The sequence below is a fragment of the Sitophilus oryzae genome, unplaced genomic scaffold (genome assembly GCF_002938485.1).
Source record: "Sitophilus oryzae breed Bouriz unplaced genomic scaffold, Soryzae_2.0 scaffold_1745_pilon_pilon, whole genome shotgun sequence".
Classification (NCBI taxonomy): Eukaryota; Metazoa; Arthropoda; class Insecta; order Coleoptera; family Curculionidae; genus Sitophilus; species Sitophilus oryzae.
Genome location: NW_022146441.1, coordinates 131,133 through 151,281, shown reverse-complemented (window position 1 = coordinate 151,281; position 20,149 = coordinate 131,133). Strand labels below are relative to the sequence as shown.

At 32.5% G+C, this 20,149-nt stretch overlaps 1 protein-coding gene across 1 annotated transcript; it reads right to left on the bottom strand.

Moving 5' to 3' along the window:
* Positions 1-556: 556 nt before the first annotated feature.
* Positions 557-19,091, bottom strand: LOC115882025 (pro-resilin-like). Its single transcript, XM_030899846.1, has 6 exons — positions 18,819-19,091; positions 5,639-5,705; positions 2,480-2,713; positions 2,311-2,409; positions 1,937-2,087; positions 557-1,620 (listed from the first exon to the last, which is right to left on the bottom strand). The coding sequence occupies exons 1-6, from the start codon at positions 18,831-18,833 to the stop codon at positions 870-872; spliced, it is 1,317 nt and encodes a 438-aa protein (XP_030755706.1). The 5' UTR covers positions 18,834-19,091; the 3' UTR covers positions 557-869.
* Positions 19,092-20,149: the final 1,058 nt, after the last annotated feature.

Sequence of the window (20,149 nt, the reverse complement as noted above, 5' to 3'; positions counted from 1 at the left end):
AAATAATGATATCTGAATGTAAAAAACATTAGAAATACTTAGAAATATTAATTGTTGTAAAATGAATAAAAAAAAATGAAGTACATTGAATTGATTAAGGGTTGTTTTATTTTTATTTTTATAGTTTTTATTTTGTTATAAACTTATTTTTGAAATAAAACTGAGCACAACAGATGAGCTAGCGAGATGAAAAGTGGCAAGGCAAAAAAAAATAGCAATATAGTTGCACAAACTTAAAATTAACTTCTCACTGAACACACTTCAAATCGTGATACTGAATAATTATTTGGAAAAGCGGAAAGTGCCCTCAACTTTTTTTACTATTTTTAGGAGTACTATCACCCCCCGATTTTTTTTACACCATTTCAATGACACCCTGTAGGGTGCAGAGAATCCTTATTATTTATGATAAAGAAGATGCTACATGATCTTAACATGCTATAATGACGCTGTTAAATTTTATAGTGCAGATTCTTCTTTTGCAGTAAAATTATTCAAATCGAAAAATTTTGTTAAACTGTTTGGAAAAAAGCAATAAATAAATAAAACAATATTATAATTTAAAAATATATATTTCATTTTTACAAGTTGGTACAAAAATATTCGATAGGTTAGGTTGGCTTTTTATTAAAGAACTTTTTAATAGATTACACATTTTTTTAAACCATTAATATTAACCCTTAAAGAACAAGTTTTGAATTTATTTCAAAGAGTTCTTCAATAAACATCACACCTATTACTCGTTTACTTCTTACATTACTCTATAATACTGCAGAATCCTCGTGAAAAAAGTAATAAATTAAAGCTATATACTTCGTTATGTACAAACATCTCATCGGCAAATCTGTTTTTCTCTATCCGTATCCAACTCAATAAACGTAACCTCCGTTGCTTGAGTAGCTCTGTCCACCTCCGTTACCTCCAGAACTGTATCCTCCAGATGATGGAGCGCCATAACTGGATGAAGGAGCAGCTGCCGGTGCTCCATAGCTACTGGAAGGAGCCGAGTAGCTTCCTCCAAATGATCCTCCCGAAGAGGGAGCTCCATAACTTGAAGAAGGTGCAGCTGCTGGTGCTCCATAGCTGCTAGATGGAGCGGAGTAACTGCTGCTTCCTCCGAAGGATCCCCCAGAGGATGGAGCTCCATAACTCGAAGAAGGTGCAGCTGCTGGTGCTCCATAGCTGCTAGATGGAGCAGAGTAACTGCTGCTTCCTCCGAACGAACCTCCAGAGGATGGAGCTCCGTAACTGCTTGAAGGAGCCGAGTAACTGCCTCCGGAAGAAGGAGCGCCATAACTAGATGAAGGAGCGGGTGCTGGAGCTCCGTAGCTGCTTGATGGAGCTGAGTAGCTACCTCCAAATGATCCTCCGGATGATGGAGCGCCGTAGCTAGATGAAGGAGCGGCTGCCGGAGCTCCGTAGCTGCTTGAAGGAGCAGAGTAGCTGCTGCCACCGCCGAAGGAACTGGAAGAAGATCCGAAACCGTTGCTGCTGCCTCCGAAAGATGGAGCACCGTAGCTAGAGCTGGGTTTTGAGGGAGCGCCGTAGCTAGAGCTGGGTTTTGAAGGAGCACCGTAGGAGCTGGATGGTCTTGAAGGAGCGCCATAAGAAGACGATGGTCTAAAAATAAAAAAAAATCATAATTTAATACTAATATTATAAAGTTTAATATACAGGGTGGTCCGAACAGTATTCTGGAAACTTCGGCAGCATATTCTGCAGATAAAAATAAGTTAAAAAATTTCGTATAAATGTATGTCCTAAAATGCTTAATTTCGGAGATACTGGGTGTAGAAGTTTTATTTTTATTTTTTTTAAATTTGGATGAAAATTGATATCTGCGAGTTTTTTGCCATAAGAAATATAATTTTGACAACCTGTGTAAATTTTACAACCTGTATAAAAAAACTAATAATAAAAATAATTGAATAAGTACCTGGAAGGTCCTACTGGGGTACCGTAGCTGGTTGAGGGTGGTAGGTACTTGGAGGAACCACCGTTACCTCCGTTACCTCTGCCCCTGGATGGTGCTCCATAGCTTGATGATGGCGCACCTCCTCCGAAACCACCTCCTGATCCAAAACCACCTGAAAATAAATTTATTTGCCTGTTCAATCTTCTCATCCTGTATACATCATATATAAAGTGGTATTGCTGGATTGATAGATGTATTAGTATAACCAAGAAGTAATTAGATAGTTTTTAGTTTGGTTATACAGAAGAGAACCATGATAGACCAAAATCGGTTGCAATAACAGACCAACAGACCTGAAACATCTAATCTAATTTAAAATTGTCCATATTTCATACCTCCAAAGCCTGATCCAGATGATGGAGCTCCATAACTGGACGATGGAGCTGCTGCTGGAGCTCCATAGCTACTTGAAGGAGCTGAGTAACTTGATCCACCTATTAGAAGTTACAAAAAAAATAATTTTAAATTTTTTATACCTCTCTAAGAAAGAAATAAGAGTATTACCCCCAAATCCACCTCCGTTACCACCTCCAAAGGAAGGAGCTCCGTAAGAGGACGATGGAGCAGCTGGAGCACCGTAAGACGAGGAAGGTGCAGCTGGAGCTCCATAGGATGAGGAAGGAGCACTGTATCCTCCACCATTACCTCCACCAAAACCTCCACCGAAGCCTCCACCGTTGGAAGGAGGAAGGTAGCTGTTGCTCTGTCCACCAGATGGATAACCTCCACTTAGCGGAGCTAAAAGAAACGATTTTTTATTATTATTTGACATAATTATGGTCATTCTCAGTTTATTCAAACATTTCTAATTATAGTTTAGCCTCGCTCACATATTTGGATACTATCTATCTAGTTCGGCTCATTGTTATCTATTGGTAGCTATGTCGGCCCAAGTTATTCCAGCTAACTTCCTAATATTATTGTTGCGGACCCGTGCCGTGTGAACTCAGCCTTAGGCCTGGCCAATCGGCTATGACTCATACGCCCAGCGATGCCGACGTTCTAAAAACGAATAAAAATTGACTAGACAAATCTGGATTGTCTGTTTCTCTCCTATATAAGCAGACGCCGGGGCCTAAGGGAGACAGAGATAAATAACCGATCGACGCGTACAGTTACAATCGCCGCGCTAATTCAAAATAAATTTCTGTTAGATAAATAATTAGATAAATTGTAAATAAGTTATAAATAGTCTTTTAATCGTTATTGTTTTTGTTAATTAGTGTTAAATAAATTGTGTTTAAATAAATTGTGACTTTCTATCCACACCGAACCGACGAAAAACGTAACAATTGGTGTCAAGTGTGGCGTGTGTGATAGACTAGAAAAATAAAAAGACTAACAATGGCTCCGAAGAAATTGTTGAAACACTTGAAAGTGTCCGAATTAAAATGCATACTGGAAGAGAGGGAATGCGAGACAGATGGAAAAAACGCATTTTGCAAGCTAGACTAAGAGACGTTTTGGTGGAGGAAGGCGAGGACCTGACACATTTTACTTCGAGCTGGAAAGTGGCCTTGACTCGTCATTAAAAAATTTGCAAGACAATTTAAACGACAATTTGAATAGTAAAATAACTGACTTGGAAGTTAATTTAGAAGATAAAATCAGTGATAAAATCACAGAAAATTCACAAAAATTAGAAGATAAGATTATAGAAAATTCTAAATATATACAGGCCAGGTTTAATAATAAAATAATAATTTTGGAAGAAAGTTTTAACAATAAAATAACAGAGATTGAGGAAGATATAAATAGAAAAATCGAAATTTTGCGAGAAGAAATAGCAAAGGCAAATTCACCAAAATGTCAAGAAACATCGGAGGGACCGAAACTAGTCGAAAATAGGTATGCATCAAAATCAGTTATGAAACCTCCACAGTTTGACGGAAAAACCGCTTGGGCCAATTATTTTTGCCAGTTCGAGGCCGCTGCGAGAGCGAACGGATGGACAATCACTGAAAAGGCTACCGCTTTGACTGTCGCACTGCGAGGCGATGCGACTGACATCCTGCAGACACTGTCACCATCGAAACAGGGAGATTATCAGCAATTGGTACGACATTTAGAAATGAGGTACGGCCAAGCTCATTTGGAACATGTCCACCATTCCCAGCTCAAAAATCGTGTTCAGCAGCCTAATGAAACTCTAAGAGAATATCAAGCTGAAATAGTCCGCCTTGCTCGCCTTGACAGTACAGGCTTTTATTGATGGTTTACGTGACAACGAGACAAGGCAAACACTTCTTTTAGCTCATCCAACGCATTTGGGAGATGCCCTAGCACGTGCCTGGAATTTGAGGCCGCGAAAGAATGCTCTAGGTCTCTAGGATTGTTGCGGGCTGTTGAGGAGAGTTCCGACGATTACAAAGTGGAAAGGATTGTGCGGAAAGTACTGGATCAGTATATGAGCAAGAAGGGGGGATCGATTCGCTGTTGGAATTGCGGACAGATGGGAAATCGTTGCAAAGAAGAGAAAGAAGTGAAAGGACCACTGTGGTTGGTGATAGTTGGCAAACCGAAGATCTTGCAAATGACCAAATCAGTGATCCAGAGTTGGGCTTGGTGATTAACTGGAAAAACGCGGACCAGAGACCAACGTGGAAGGAAGTTTGCAGATATTCGCCGAACGTGAAGTCGTACTGGTCCCAGTGGAATTCATTGGCAATAGATAACGGATTACTTCGCCGTGTGATTGAGAGACCAGAGGGACAAGAAGAGAGAACGCAGATCGTCATTCCAAAGAAGAGGGTCCCGGAAGTCTTGGCGGAAGTTCACAATGGAACCAGCGGTGGACATCTTGGTGTTAGCAAGACCCTTGGCAAGCTGCGTGAACGGTTCTATTGGGTGAACTGCACAGATGACGTGAGGGCCTGGTGCAAGAAATGCGACGTTTGCGCTGCTATCAATGGACCACAAAAGCGTGGTAAAGCTCCAATGCGCCAGTACAATATAGGCAGTCCTTTCGAACGAATAGCGATCGACGTGGCTGGTCCTTTCCCGGAGACGAACGATGGCAACAAATACATTGTGGTAGTAATGGATTACTTCAGCAAATGGGTCGAGGCCTACGCGTTGCCAAATCAAGAAGCGTCCACCATTGCTGATGCTCTTGTTAAGGAATGGATTTGCAGGTTTGGTGTTCCCATGGAGCTGCATTGAGATCAGGGAAGAAACTTTGAGTCCAATCTGTTCCAAGGCGTCTGTGAGGTCCTTAACATCCGCAAGACCAGGACGACTGCTCTGCATCTACAATCCGATGGGATGGTTGAACGCATGAACAGAACCATCAACCGTTATTTGGTGTTTAAATAAATTGTGACTTTCTATCCACACGGAACCGACGAAAAACGTAACATTATATTAGATTTATTAACAAAACTTACCAGTGCTTCAATTTTTAATGAGTTCAAAGTCTGTTTATTGTTATTAAAAGTCTATTTTCGGTATACTCAAAAAATTATCTTAAAAAACAATGAGAAATAAAGAGGTTTTTTATTATTAGATCTTTTGTTATAAGTGTATAAAAGAAATTTTATCCGTGTTACAAAATACGAACTGTGGCATCATTTTTCTCGAATTTTTCTTTTCCTTTATATAACTCTAGGTATGATGGAAATAATTATGATATTTACGAACAATACACGTGTATACTATACTTACCATCACGCTTGGTGAGTTTTCCGCCTAAAGACACGGACGCTAGACAGCAGATTGCCAAAGTTTGTATCTGAAAATGGAAGGAAATTTGGTATTTTTAACATGTTTTTGTTATTCGAAAAAAATTCTAATACAGCTAGTTTCATCTTTATTCGAGGAAAATATTATTATTATCACCGGATTTTTAGGAACGCTGAGAGAAAAAAAAACTGCGTCAAAGACTGCTGCGAAATCACAACCGATGATAATTTCGGTAAGGTCAAGCCCTAGGCTTCTTTTACTATTATATTACTTCATTTTTAGGGTTCCGTACCCAAAGTATATAAAATATAAATATATATATATATATATATATATATATATATATATATATATATATATATATATATATATATATATATATATATATATATATATATATATATATATATATATATATATATATATATATATATATATATATATATATATATATATATATATATATATATATATATATATATATATATATATATTTTTACCCTTTGGGTACGTGTATATGTTCCCGTCATCCCTTCGTGGGACATAGGGCTTCTAAGAGATGTTTCCATCTGATCCTATTCTGAGCTGTCTGTTTGATCTCTCCCCATGTTTTCCCGACCTCTTGGGCTTCAGAGGTTACTGTTCTTCTCCAGGTATTCCTTGGTCTTCCCCTGGCACGTCTTCCCTGTGGATTCCATTCAAGTGCCTGTCTAGCGATATCTCAGTGGGGTCTGCGCAAAATGTGCCCAATCCAGCCCCACTTTCTTTTCTTAATTTCGATATCTATTCGATTTTGTGATGTTCTTCTCCACAGTTCTTCGTTGTTAATTTGATTGGGCCAGAAAATTCTCAATATTCTTCGAAGACACTTGTTGTAACAAACACCTGTAGGCGATCCATGAGACCACGCGTAACCTTCCATGTTTCGCATCCATAAAGCAAAATAGATTTGACATTGCTATTGAAGAGCGGGACTTTAGTTTTTTTGCTATATATAGAGGAGTTCCACACAGGTGTAAGCATGCCAAAAGCTCTTTGTGCCTTCAAAATCCTTTCCTCTATATCTTTCTCTGTGCCCCCATCGCTGTGAACTATACTTCCCAGGTACTGAAATTCATCAACTCTTTCGATGGCTCGGTTGGAGAGGTATAGAGTTTGGTTGTTGGGAGTATTTGACCTCATTTCTTTGGTTTTCGCCACGTTGATTTGAAGACCGACATTATTAGCTTCCTCTTGGAGTCTAAGAAGCTTTTGAGACATATCCGAATGTGAATGGGAAAGGGTAAAAACGGGAACCCTATTACTAAGACTTCGCTATCCGTCCGTCCGTCCGTCTGTCGCAAAGGTCTATCTTATGAACCGTTATAGCTAGACAGTTAAAATTTTTACAGATACTGTATCTATGTTGCCGCTATAAGAACAAATACTAAAAACAGAATTAAATAAATGTTTATAAATAAAAAAGTACTTTCTCTAAACATTATCTTTTAAGTAAGAATTGTACATAGAATCTTTCAAGTTCTCAGTAAGGCAGTAAGTCTCAGTAAGGCAGGTTCGAATCCTAGTCAAAGCGACTTTTTTTAATCGTTTTTTTTAATTTTTACATATTTATTTTTACTTTTTACATATTTATTATTGATTAATACAGTTTTTAGTAATGTGTTTCTTCATTTTTTTTTAAATTACTTATGCGCATTCAAAATTTCAGCTAAATCGAAAAAAAAGTTTATAATAATATATGTCTAAGGTTGTATAGATAATGAATGGTACGGAACCCTTCGTGCCCGAGTCCGACTCGCACTTGACCAATTTTTAGTAAATGACGTCTAGAGATTGGCCTCTCCAAAATTATCATCGATTGTCTTTTCCTAGCCATCTTTGACGACGTTTATTTTTTCGATCATGCATATGAAGTTACTTTCTTTTGACGAATTTATATTGCAGTGAGCTGTCTACATAATTTAAAGTCTATAATACATCCTTCCTTGTTTAATCTAACGACTTTACCATAGAGATAAAAGCACTTTCACAAAAAATACGTGAAAGATATACAGGGGCATGATATTTTTCATTTTCGTTTCTCCGAAGGCACTAAATCAGGTCAATTATACAGGCCAGGATCTGTGTCGTGTTTAATTCATTATTATTATTATAGCTGTTAAATATAATGACAATAGCAATAAAAACAGTCCTTCTTTATTCGTCAAATTCTTATGTTCCTTACCTCAAATTTATAATATGTTAATGAAGAAAAATAAAGTAAACAAAAAATATGTTTTAGTGTTTTTTTTGTAACCATTCTAGTATATAATTTTGAATTTTAAGAATAATTTTGGTAATTTCACTGTTTTTCTAGTAAATTCTTTCTGGATAATTTAGTATAGTCTATTACTCTGTACTTCCGAATAGTTTTATACAGGGTTGTTCACCACATACGACACGGAATATTGTAGCTAAACGATTAGATTTTTATAAATTGTAAGTTTTGGGTTCGTTGAAGGACTATTAGAGCTACAATTTAAAAATAGTTTTACAAGATACAGAGTGTACCAAACGATTAAAAAATATTATAGTTGTATTTTTTTAAATGGAACACCCTGTATATTATTCTATTTTTGGATTCTACGATTGAAATAAAGGTAAATTTGATTAAGGTTTATCACACTTAAACCTTACCGTTTTTTAAATATTTTCAATTTTATGAAATTGCAGTAAAAATTTTAAGGCTTCATTTCTCCAAGGGTATCAAAGTTTTCAATACTAAATATTTACTGAAGATTATTTATTGATCAGATATTGTGTTGCAATAATAAAAATTTTACTACCTTATACAGTGTCCAAAAATGTATATTAAATAATTACTAGCTTTAAACGGCAATAACTTGTTTAATTTAAATAGAACACCCTATATATTTTAGGTGAATCAGATGCACAATATAATTGTCTATCAAATTGTATTATACCATTTTCACCCATCTCTTCAAGTTTTCGTAGAAAATGCATTTTCTTATAATTTAGACCTTATTTATCACTATACCCATGGAATATTGACATTTCAGATTTTTTTAAAGCAACATATATGTACAAAGTCCATTGGTATACAAAAAAAAACTATTTAAATCTTTGTTAAAGAGTATACCAATTAAATATACATATCCATTATTTCCGACCAAAAATTAGTTTTAGTTTAATTAATAAAGTATTCTAAATAAATGTGTGTGTGAATTTGGCTCAGAATCAATATAATAATAAGTTATGAAGATGAACGTTTCTGTTTTTATAAATAAGCATTCGTCAAAAAATGAAATAAAATATATAAAGTGTTACTTTTTACCACACTGTCTAATACACACACAAAATTCAGTTTTTGAGTATTTGGAGCAAATATTATTAATCAACGTAAACAGTCAATTAATGTAGTTTGAATGCTCGGATCATATTAATTGGTCCTTGTTAACAAAAAATATTTAAACAGTTTTTTTTATTTTTTAATGAAATAAGCGAACTATATCGACAATATTAGTATCTGTACTCTTTGAAAATTTGTTACATCTTTAAAAATAATCTAAAATGTCAATATTTCATAGGTATAATGATAAATGAGGTCTAAATTATAAGAAAATGCATTTTCGACAAAAACTTGAAGAGATAGGTAAAAAATGATATAATACAATTTGATAGACAATTACATTGTGCATGTGATTCATGTAAAATATATAGGGTGTTCCGTTTAAATTAAACAAGTTATTGCCGTTTAAAGCTAGTAATTATTTAATATAAATTTTTGAACACTCTGTATAAGGTAGTAAATTTTTTATTATAGCAACACAATATTTGATCAATAAATAATCTTCAGTAAATATTTAGTATTAAAAGCTTTGATACCCTTGGAGAAATAAAGCCTTAAAATTTTTAGTGCAATTTCATAAAATTGAAAATATTTCAAAAACGGTAAGGTTTAAGTGTGATAAACCTTAGTCAAATTTACCTTTATTTCAATCGTAGAATCTAAAACTAGAATAATATACAGGGTGTTCCATTTAAAAAAATAAAACTATAATATTTTTAACTTATTTGGGACACTCTGTATCTTGTAAAAATATTTTTAAATTGTAGCTCTAATAGTCCTTCAACGAACCCAGAACTTACTATTTGTAAAAATCTAATCGTTTAGCTACAATACTCCGTGTCGTATGTGGTGAACAACCCTGTATATTATATTGCAGAAATCTGCCAGTTTTACATAAAACGTTAAATGCCGAACGCCTATTTTGCTACTTTTTCGGCTAGTAAAATTGACTCTTAAAATTCTTTAATGAAAAATCAACAGATAAATAAAAACAGGTATTCTGATTATATTTTGTAATTTTCCAGTAAGAAATAATAATTGAGGATTATTTTTTGATAATTTGGCATTCTCTGAATTTTTGTGGATCAATTGTTATAAGAATTATGTTAGGAATATTTGAATAAATTAGGGTGACTCAAACATTATAGTGAATATATAGACTATCCAGCAATCGTTCACCGTTCACCGTTACGTCATCATTATTATTTGTCAAATATGAGTTTCAGGGTGTGTCTGAGATTAGTTCATATTGTTTAGAAAATTTTATTTTGATTCATTGATTCATTTTTTCTTGAAATCTTCACCAGTTACGATCCTTTTAATTCCAATCCTTTGGACTGTTAAAATTCCTCCTCCTACAGCATCAGTAACTCGCTGTTTTATTTCAAACCAAACCAACAACGCTACCAATTTGTATTTTGCATAGAAATATTACACCTTTGCTTAATTTGCTTAATTAATTCACCTGGTGTATAAATAGATTCTTGAACGGCGCCCCAATACCAAAAGAGTGGAAAATCGCCTATATATCCTCAATCCACAAAAAGAGAAATAAACAAGTGTGCTCCAACTATAGAGGTATATCAGTAACAAGTACCCTAAGTCGATTATACGGACGGATCCTTAGAGATTTAATAGAACAGGAATACCAACAACAAGAAGAGGAGGAACAATCTGGTTTTCGGACTGGGAGAACCTGTACCGATAATATTTTCTGTCTGAAACAACTAATAGAGAAAAAAAGTAGTATTGGTCAGGAGACACACCTCATGTTCATTGACCTTCACAAAGCATATGATACCGTTCCAGTGAACAGACTATTCAAGGTACTACAGGACACCAACATTAACTACACCTTAATTAGAGCTCTGAAAAACTTGTACGAAGAATCGAAATCACAAATTAAAATAGGCAACACATTACCTGGAAGATTCTTTGTCAATAAATATCTACGACAAGGATGTTGTGTTTCTCCCACATTATTTAAAATATATGTAGCAAAGGCCTTGAGACAATGAAAGAGAAAATGTAATGGAATGGGCATTAATTTGGGACATACCTGTCTATATACCCTGCAGTTCGCAGATGATCAAGTTCTTATGGCCAACGATAAAGATGATTTGGAGTACATGACAAGGAAACTACAAGAGGAATATCAACGATGGGGTTTGGAAATGAATACAGGAAAAACTAAATATCTACCTATTGGTGCAGAACTATCTAACGTACATCTAGAAAATGAAGAGATAGAAGCCTGCAATGACTACACCTATCTAGGAGTGATATTTGATAGAACAGCTAAAGATGACAAAGAAATTAAAAAACGAATATCACAAGCTAGAAGAACAATTGGCTGTCTGAATGGAGTATTTTGGAGTAATGAAATAGGGAAGAAACGGAAGATCAATATATACCAGACCCTGGTAAAGAGCAGTTTACTTTATGGTGCAGAGACTTGGCGAATAACGGAAGCCAACCGAAAAAAACTGGAAGCGGTAGAAATGGATGCCATAGAAGAACATTAGGAATTTCCCGAAGAGATAGAGTCCGAAACGAAGAAAATCCAACAGAGGATAGGAATAGAGGGATCTTTGGCAACCGACATCGAACGCCAACAACTTATGTGGTACGGATATGTCCAGAGGATGGATGACACACGACTTCCAAAACAAATTATGCAATGGATACCCCAACATCGAAGAAAACGTGGAAGACCTAAGAAGACTTGGAAGGAGGGTGTCACAAGAGCAATGAGTGCCAGAAATCTAAGCGAGGGACAAGTCATTTTTTATTCATCATTTTTTATAGTCATTTTTTTTGTTCTTCATTTACAAGATAAGATCTTAGAGCTCTAAGGTTTGTTTAATGTTCTACTTTATTTAATAGGATTTAAATCAGCAATTAAAACAATAAAAATGGTTTTATGATGTCAGAATCAAGGATAAATAATATTACGCGTGTAAACTAACAATGTCGCTAGTAAACAATGGCACGTAACATAGTTTATTTTATTGCCTTATGAAGAAGCATTTTACATGCGAGACGGGGTTCACTAGAAAGAATAATAGGCATTTTCGTAACGTATATATGTTGCAAAGTAACAAGACAAGTGCATTAGTTGTAAAATGTATTTGTTCACAGAAAAACACTGTAGAACTGTACAGGGTGTTCCTTAACGACATACTAATATTTACCTATTCTAAAAAAAACCTTTGTATTTCAAACGAATATACAGGGTGTCCCAGAAATAAGTGCAAGTATTTTAGGGGGTGGTAGATCTCGATAAAAGAAACATATTTTCTCTTTATCGTTTTTCAAATAAGTACAAAATAACGGAGTTATTTTACATTAAAGATTTCAAAAAAATCGAACCACTGGATCTTTTCTGGATTTTCTTTCTTGTAAATTTAATCTACTACGAATGTTGCCATTTTATCAAGAAATTATTTTATTTTTCGCGAAAAAAAACTCATAGACTTTTTGCTGGGGGGTTGAACTATACTCCCAGTTAAAATACTTGCACTTCTTTCTGGGACACCCTGTATTGTCGAACTCTCTCAATCACTTGCAAACCTGGGCCCGTATTCTGTAACTTTGACATAAAAACGTTACGCTTTCAAAGCGGTGAGCGCGTACGCAAGGCGGTCGATTTTGGTATTCTCGTTGCCATGCGAATCGTGTTCTGGATAAGCGTTGAGCACATATTGGCAACATCACAATTTCTAATGTAGCTAATAGTCAAAAGTTGATAATTGACGGATGTAACAATGAAAAATGTCAATGTTATTTATAGTTTAATGAAATACCTACTGTAATAATAATAAAATAATCATATACGAGTTTTTTCTTGAATTTTGTAATACAAAAACTTCGAAAACTCAAATTTTAAGCCCTGTCTATCAAATAGAACCTCGATGAATTTTAATATAAGACTTGTACCATCGAGAACCACCTAAACAAAGGTTAGAATGAATGAAAAGTAAAAGTTCTTATAGTACTACGCGATACTACGTTGCATGGCTGTGTCACGACCGGTATTTTTTTCATCTCGACGAGAGCTGCCCAAGTTCGAGGACCTAAACGGTTGACGGTCTTTGCCTCTTGTTGTATACAGAGTGTCCCAATGATTTACCTCTATACCAAAGTGCCTTATTGGTTCGTTAGACTGCATCAACCTTGATTTTCTGAGATTTTTCTTGATTTAATTAAGGACAACATTCAAATTATCACGGGATTTTTAACAGGATACTGTCTCCTCAACAAACAACCAAGATATTGGCTTGTATCCACTTAAGTGGGACACTCTGTATATAAAATGCTAATGTTTATCTATGTCGTCTCTACTGAAGTAATGGCTTGCTCTAGAAAGTTGTTTTTTTTACTAAAATATAGCTAATTGGCACTTCTAAAAACTGTCGTCGCCGGATTTTTTGTTTTTCATTTAATTAAACAAAAAATAGAAAGTATTTTTTTCAACTAGTTCTATATACAGGTTTGTTCACCACATACGACACGGAATATTGTAGCTAAACGATGAGATTTTTTGCAAATTGTAAGTGTGGGGTTCGTTGAAGGACTATTAGAGCTACAATTTAAAAATATTTTTACAATATACAGAGTGTCCCAAATAAATAAAAAATATCAAAGTTGTATTTTTTTAAATGGAACACCCTGTGTATTATTACATTTTTAGTTTCTACGATTAAAATAAAGGTAAATTTGATTAAGGTTTATTATATTTAAACCTTACCGTTTTTGAAATATTTTCAATTTTGTCAAATTGTAGTAAAAATTTTAAAGCTTCATTTCTCCCAGGGTATCAATGTTTTTAATACTAAATATTTAATGAAGTTTATTTATTGATCAGTTATTGTGTTGCAATAATAAAAATAATACTACCTTATACAGAGTGTCTAAAAATTTATTTTAAATCATTATTAGCTTCAAACGGCAATAACTTCTTTAATTTAAATGGAATGCCCTGTATATTTTAGGAGAATCAGATGCACAATTAAATTGTCTATCAAAATGTATTATACCATTTTTTACCTATCCCTTCAAGTTTTCGTAGAAAATGCATTTTCTTATAATTTAGACCTCATTTATCAATATATCCATGGAATATTGACATTTTAGATTGTTTTTAAAGCAACAAATGTACAAAATGTACAGACTAGTAATATTATCGTTTCTAGCAAAACGACAATATTACTAGCCCATTTGTATGCAAAAAGAAAACTATTTAAATCTTTATAAAAGAGTATACCATTAATTAAATATAACACCATTATTTACGCCCATATACTAATTAATGACATACTTAATTGTGTTCGTTAATAAATTATTATAAATAAATGTGGATTTTTGAGTCAGAAATCAATATAATAATAAATTATCAAATTAAAGTCTTTGTTCAGTTTTTTAGTATTTGGAGCAATTATTATTAATCAACGCAGTCAGTTAATGTAGTTTGAATACTGGAATCATATTAATTGGTCCTCTTTAACAAATATTTAAACAGTTTTTTTTATTTTTTAATGAAATAAACGAATTATATCGACAATATTAGTATCTGTACTCTTTAAAAATTTGGTACATCTTTAAAAATAATCTAAAATGTCAATAGTCCATGGGTATATTGATAAATAAGTTCTAAATTACAAGAAAATGCATTTTCTACGGAAACTTAAAGAGATAGGTAAAAAATGGTATGGTATAACATAATTTGATAGACAATTAAATTGTGCATCTGATTCTCGTAAAATATACAGGGTGTTCCATTTAAATTAAACAAGTTATTGCCGTTTGAAGCTAATAATTATTTAAAATAAATTTTTAGACACTCTGTATAAGGTAGTATTATTTTTATTATTGCAACACAATAACTGATCAGTAAATAAACTTCAGTAAATATTTAGTATTAAAAACTTTGATACCTTGGAGAAATGAAGCCTTAAAATTTTTACTGCAATTTCACAAAATTGAAAATATTTCAAAAACGGTAAGGTTTAAGTATAATAAATCTTAATCAAATTTACCTTTATTTTATTCGTAGAAACTAAAAATGTAATAATATACAGGGTGTTCCGTTTAAAAAAATACAACTTTGATATTTTTTACTTATTTGGGACACTCTGTATCTTGTAAAATTATCTTTAAATTGTACCTCTAATAGTCCTTCATCGAACCCAAAACTTACAATTTGTAAAAATCTGATCGTTTAGCTACAATACTCCGTGTCGTATGTGGTTAACAACCCTGTATATGGCCATAGAATTTTGGACACCCTGTATATAGTAATAGTTGCTCTAGGATACATTTTTATATCCCTGAGAAAGACACTTATACAATAAAAAAATAAAACGCGAGTATTTAAATTAGTTTTAACGGGTACTAATTCTTAGGCTACCTATCTCTTTTTTTTTTCGTAATAGACAAACAAATTAATGATACTTTTACTTTCTTCATTGCGATGTTGTAGTACCATTTGACATTAATTGGAAGACATAAGAGAACACAGTCACACTTTCTTAGATGCTATAAGAATTTTATTGTTTCCACAGTACATCTTTCTATGTTGTAACGTTTGTTTAATGTTATAACATTTGTTTCCTGTGTGGCTTCGGGAAATAAATATAATAAAACACTTGCTAATTTTGTTGATTATTACGTATTTTTACTTCACTTGATTGAAACTTGATTGAAAATACATAATATAGCTATTACACTTACTTAGGACTCATCCTGTATAGGTCAAAATATATTACCAGTTAGGTTTAAATACTTGAAGTTATTTACGCCACACCCTGTACTTTGTATCTTGAGTTTACTAATTGTTGCCGAATCTTTGCAAACTACAAAATTGTTTTTTTTGTGCTAAAGATCATTAGAAAATAAACGATTAGACCTTTAAGTGTTCTAAAAACCTAGAATTCAGACCTTTAATTAATGTTAAAACGAATTGAAAAACACAAAGGTCATTGATTATAAAGAGATTTTCTCAAATCTATAAGACTACATAAAAACATTCAAAGAGAAAAAAACAATACAGGTATCTACAATGTAATTTTGAATTTTACAAAAAGTAAATAAGTATTAAATCAAAAAAGTCATCAATCATAACCACATACAGGATGAGTCTTAAACAAGTGCACATATATTTAAGCTAAGTTTCATTCTTTTATTGATTTTAATTTTTAATAGTATTAAGTATGTATACTATTTTAAAATGAGAATAATTTAAAATCATCTAAAGAAATATTTTTTTTGAAATATATTTTTAATATGTTTGATTTAAAGAGTCACTTAAAGTGTAATCATATATAAGTATGACATTTTTAAAAATTATTTAACAATATTAATTGCATAGAAATAGTACCACTTGTACTTGATAGAGATAGAATAAATCTAAATTTTCACATGGCTCAAAATTTAAAAAATACTTTAAGTTAATGTGGGTATTTCAAATTTAAAATACCATTCAATAAAAAAAAAAACGGCGTCAAACACGGCCGGGAAATGACAATCGATGGTAATGTTGGCGAGGTCAAGCCCTTGTCATCAAATTTTTAATCAAACTCTTCGTTTTTTTAAACGGAACACCCTGTTATTTTTCATTGTTAGATGGAGAATTAAAAAATTAACATTTTTTATATTTTTGAAAGTTTGGCATAGCATTTTGAAGACCCTGTATGGTATAAGAGTACGATATTTATAGCAAAAGTAAGTACAGATCAACTATAGTAAATACCTGGTGTAGTTTTGATTTTAGGACATTTCTTGTATTTTTAATATTTTTTTTAAAAGGCTGAAATTTTTTGTTTATATATTGATATTTCTGAAACTCTCAAAATATATTGACTAACATTTCAGGATTATGTAAAGTGATCAGAAATGAAACCAAAAATGCAATAATATACAGGGTGTTCCATTTAGAAAAAATCATCCCGATCCACTCTCACTTTTTCGAGCCAAAGATTTTAAATTCATGAAGAATATAAATAAAGTTTTTTTTCCAAATTTTGAAGAATCAGTAAGGGCTTTGAAAAAAATGTTTTAATGAAAGCTGTCCCCAAGCTTCTAGCCACTCTATCTCGATTAATTTTGATTAAGCAAAAAAAGCATAGAAACCAAGGTATTACTTTTTATTATATCATTTGCAACGTTTGAAATTGATTAAAAAATTATTTGTAATGTTTAATTTGAAAAGAACTAGAAGATAAATTGATGAAGGCAGAAGTTATCTTCATCAATATACAGCTGTTTCAAAAAATATATAAAACAGCGTATTTTCTGACAACGATTTGAAGATATAGTCTAACATCTAAAGAACCTTTTTCTGCATTAGAGGTTGCGAATGTAATGTATTCGAACAGCGTTTTTTTTTTCACTAGTACATAATGAATAGACATAGGGTAAATTTGTTATAGAAATCTTTTTTATAGTTTTCTAGGATACATTTTTATAACTTTTACATTTATTTTTCGATTTATTGTAAAGTTTTAAAAAAGTTGATTTTTTGATTTAAATCACATGATTAAATGTATTTATTTCGGTATTTGCATCTCTTTTAGTGCCATAATATCACAAATTACTTATAACAGATGCGAAAGAACACCGAATTACGCGTTCAGGTTTCTGTGACCTTCAGAAAGAGTTCATAGACAATCCGCATCAATGTATAGTTTGGGTTATTATTTGTTTGGGTGAAAATAATCTGCACCATTATGTTATCGAGGCATACAAAAAGGTCCACAGACTTCGAGACATACGAAAAATCAAGTCCATTTAGCGTGTGTCGCAATTTTCACAACTTAAAAAATTAGTTTTTTTATAGCTATAGCAACTGCAGCGACTATGAAAAAAGCTGTGTGATTTTCATAGAAAATAAGGGCACCTGTAATTCATTTGAGAATGTTATAAATCGCTAAAAGAGGTTTCAAATCTCTTGGATTTCTATTAATATTAAATAAATGTTATTAAAAATTGAACTAAAATTGTTAGTATCATTAAAAACAATTCAAATTCAAAAATTGTATCAGTCAAATTCCCTCATTTAAGGTGAATATTAAAGTAAATATAAATACAGCTCATTCTAAGCTCTACTTCTCTTTAAGAAAAATTTAAATCATTGTTGCAATTGGGCCTTAATGCCATTTCAAATGAACAATAGTATTAATAATGTACATTATAATAATAATAAATTTTATATCATAGTGTGTATTAAAACTACTAAAACACTTTTAATTGGTATTATATTAACAACTTTTGTTTTTTAATCCAAAAAAAGTTACCAATTTTTTCAATCAAAATATTTGTGGTCCTGAAAAGGACCTTCGTTTTCCCATGTTCGTCAAGGTAGGTAATGGGTAAACGGTAAAAAAACAGGATAATGAAATTTAAAAAATTACAAAAATTGTTCAAAAGTGCCTCCCTCTTGCATTAAACAATAACCCAAACGATCATAAAATCCCCTCCTCACATTGGATAACATATCAGGGGTGACAGTGTCAAAGGCATTAAATATTTTCTGCCTTAACTGCTAATTAAAATTTAAAAAAATCACTTGATTTAAATCACGATTTAAATCATGATTTAAATCATTTGATTTGAATCATGCCCACCCTGCAGAAATGGCTCAAAACGAAATAAGTAAATTACCAACAGATATTCAGGCTGAGGCGGCAAACGCCATATCCAAACTAATTCCATTTAAGTGGAGTAAAAAAAACAAAAAATTATTAAAAAAATACAAAAATTTCGATCCAAAAAAATCGTTTTCACTAAAAAACTCAATTTTCTTCAAACCCTTACCAAGAAACCTCTCATTTTCAACAACGTATCACACCCTCACAAACTACAAAAAACTAACAAACAGATCGACGAAGAACTGCCGCACTTCTATCTCACGGTACCCATCTTCACGCACTATTTATACCAGGTCGTACCCAGCTCTAATAGTGAAAGTGATCTTCGTTCAAAAATCTTCGGAAGATGGACAAAATCTACCAAGGTCTGCCTGGTCTAGAGGGTTGATATTGATGCTAAGGTTGAACCTTGAAAAGGCTTTTAACGCCTTGTTTATTTATTTGTTTGTTTTTTTTTCAAGTTGATGTATACAGTCTTGTTTTTTTTAAGAGAGAAAAAAAATAGTTCTAATGGGTAATATTAATTAAGGATATTTTTAAGTGTGTTTGTATTGGTTATTTGTAACAGATAATAATGTTGGAGGTTATTTGTGATGTATTAGATTTAGATTAGTTAGCGTTAGTCAAGATTTAAATTTTTGGAAAATATACAGAGTCCTGCAATTAATCTTAAATTAAAATATCTAGGAAAATCTTTGTCTGAGTTGTAGGCAACCTTTATAATATTTTGAAGATATGTAAATTTCCTATTATTGATCACCGGAATAATATACTGGGTGTTCCATTTAAAATAAAGGAGTAACTTGCTTTTACAAGTGACTAATGTTCCATATTAATTTTGTCTCACCCTGTATAACTTTTCGGGTCAAATTTCGATTTGCCTTAACATACAATGGTTACTGTAATTAAATATAAGGCTATACAAGGTCAATTAAAATTTAGGTAGCTGCTATCGAAATTTAAAATTTACTCTTCATTTTCACAACAAAATATGAAATATGTCAAAATCCTTAGATTTTAGGTATATGCCTCTTTAATAAAACTAACCTTTATTTTTTTCCTAGAATCCGAAAATCAATTAATATATAGGGTGTAGCGTTAGAAAAAACACAACTTTGATTTGTAACTTTTTTTGGAGACACCCTGTATAATTCTATATATTTTAAAAAATGCTTTCAGTTAACTTACATATGCTGTATCAAACAGCCTCTGAGAAATGTTTTCGACTCAAAATGCCTTTAATTATGTTTGACTACATCATTAAAAAGGGTCTTCAAATACATCAATGTGATATTTGTCTAAAATTTGCAAAAGAATCCGAATCTTTGGATAACTCTGAAAATTGTTACCCATTTAAAGCCTTTGATCATGAAAGTGGAAAAATTTGTTCTATTTTATTTACAGGCTGGAAAAATTATTTATATTAAATTTTTGATGAGTTTTCCACTGAAAAAACATTCAGAGGCTGTTTGATATAATGAAAACTATAGAATTTGA

What these genes read in the sequence shown, in the direction of transcription:
- LOC115882025 (XM_030899846.1), bottom strand. An exon ending in AAAACTCACCAAGCGTGATG is followed by an intron (nt 2,714 to 5,638) that starts GTAAGTATAGTA and finishes CGTTTCTTTTAG; the next exon opens with CTCCGCTAAGTGGAGGTTAT. An exon ending in TAACGGAGGTGGATTTGGGG is followed by an intron (nt 2,410 to 2,479) that starts GTAATACTCTTA and finishes AACTTCTAATAG; the next exon opens with GTGGATCAAGTTACTCAGCT.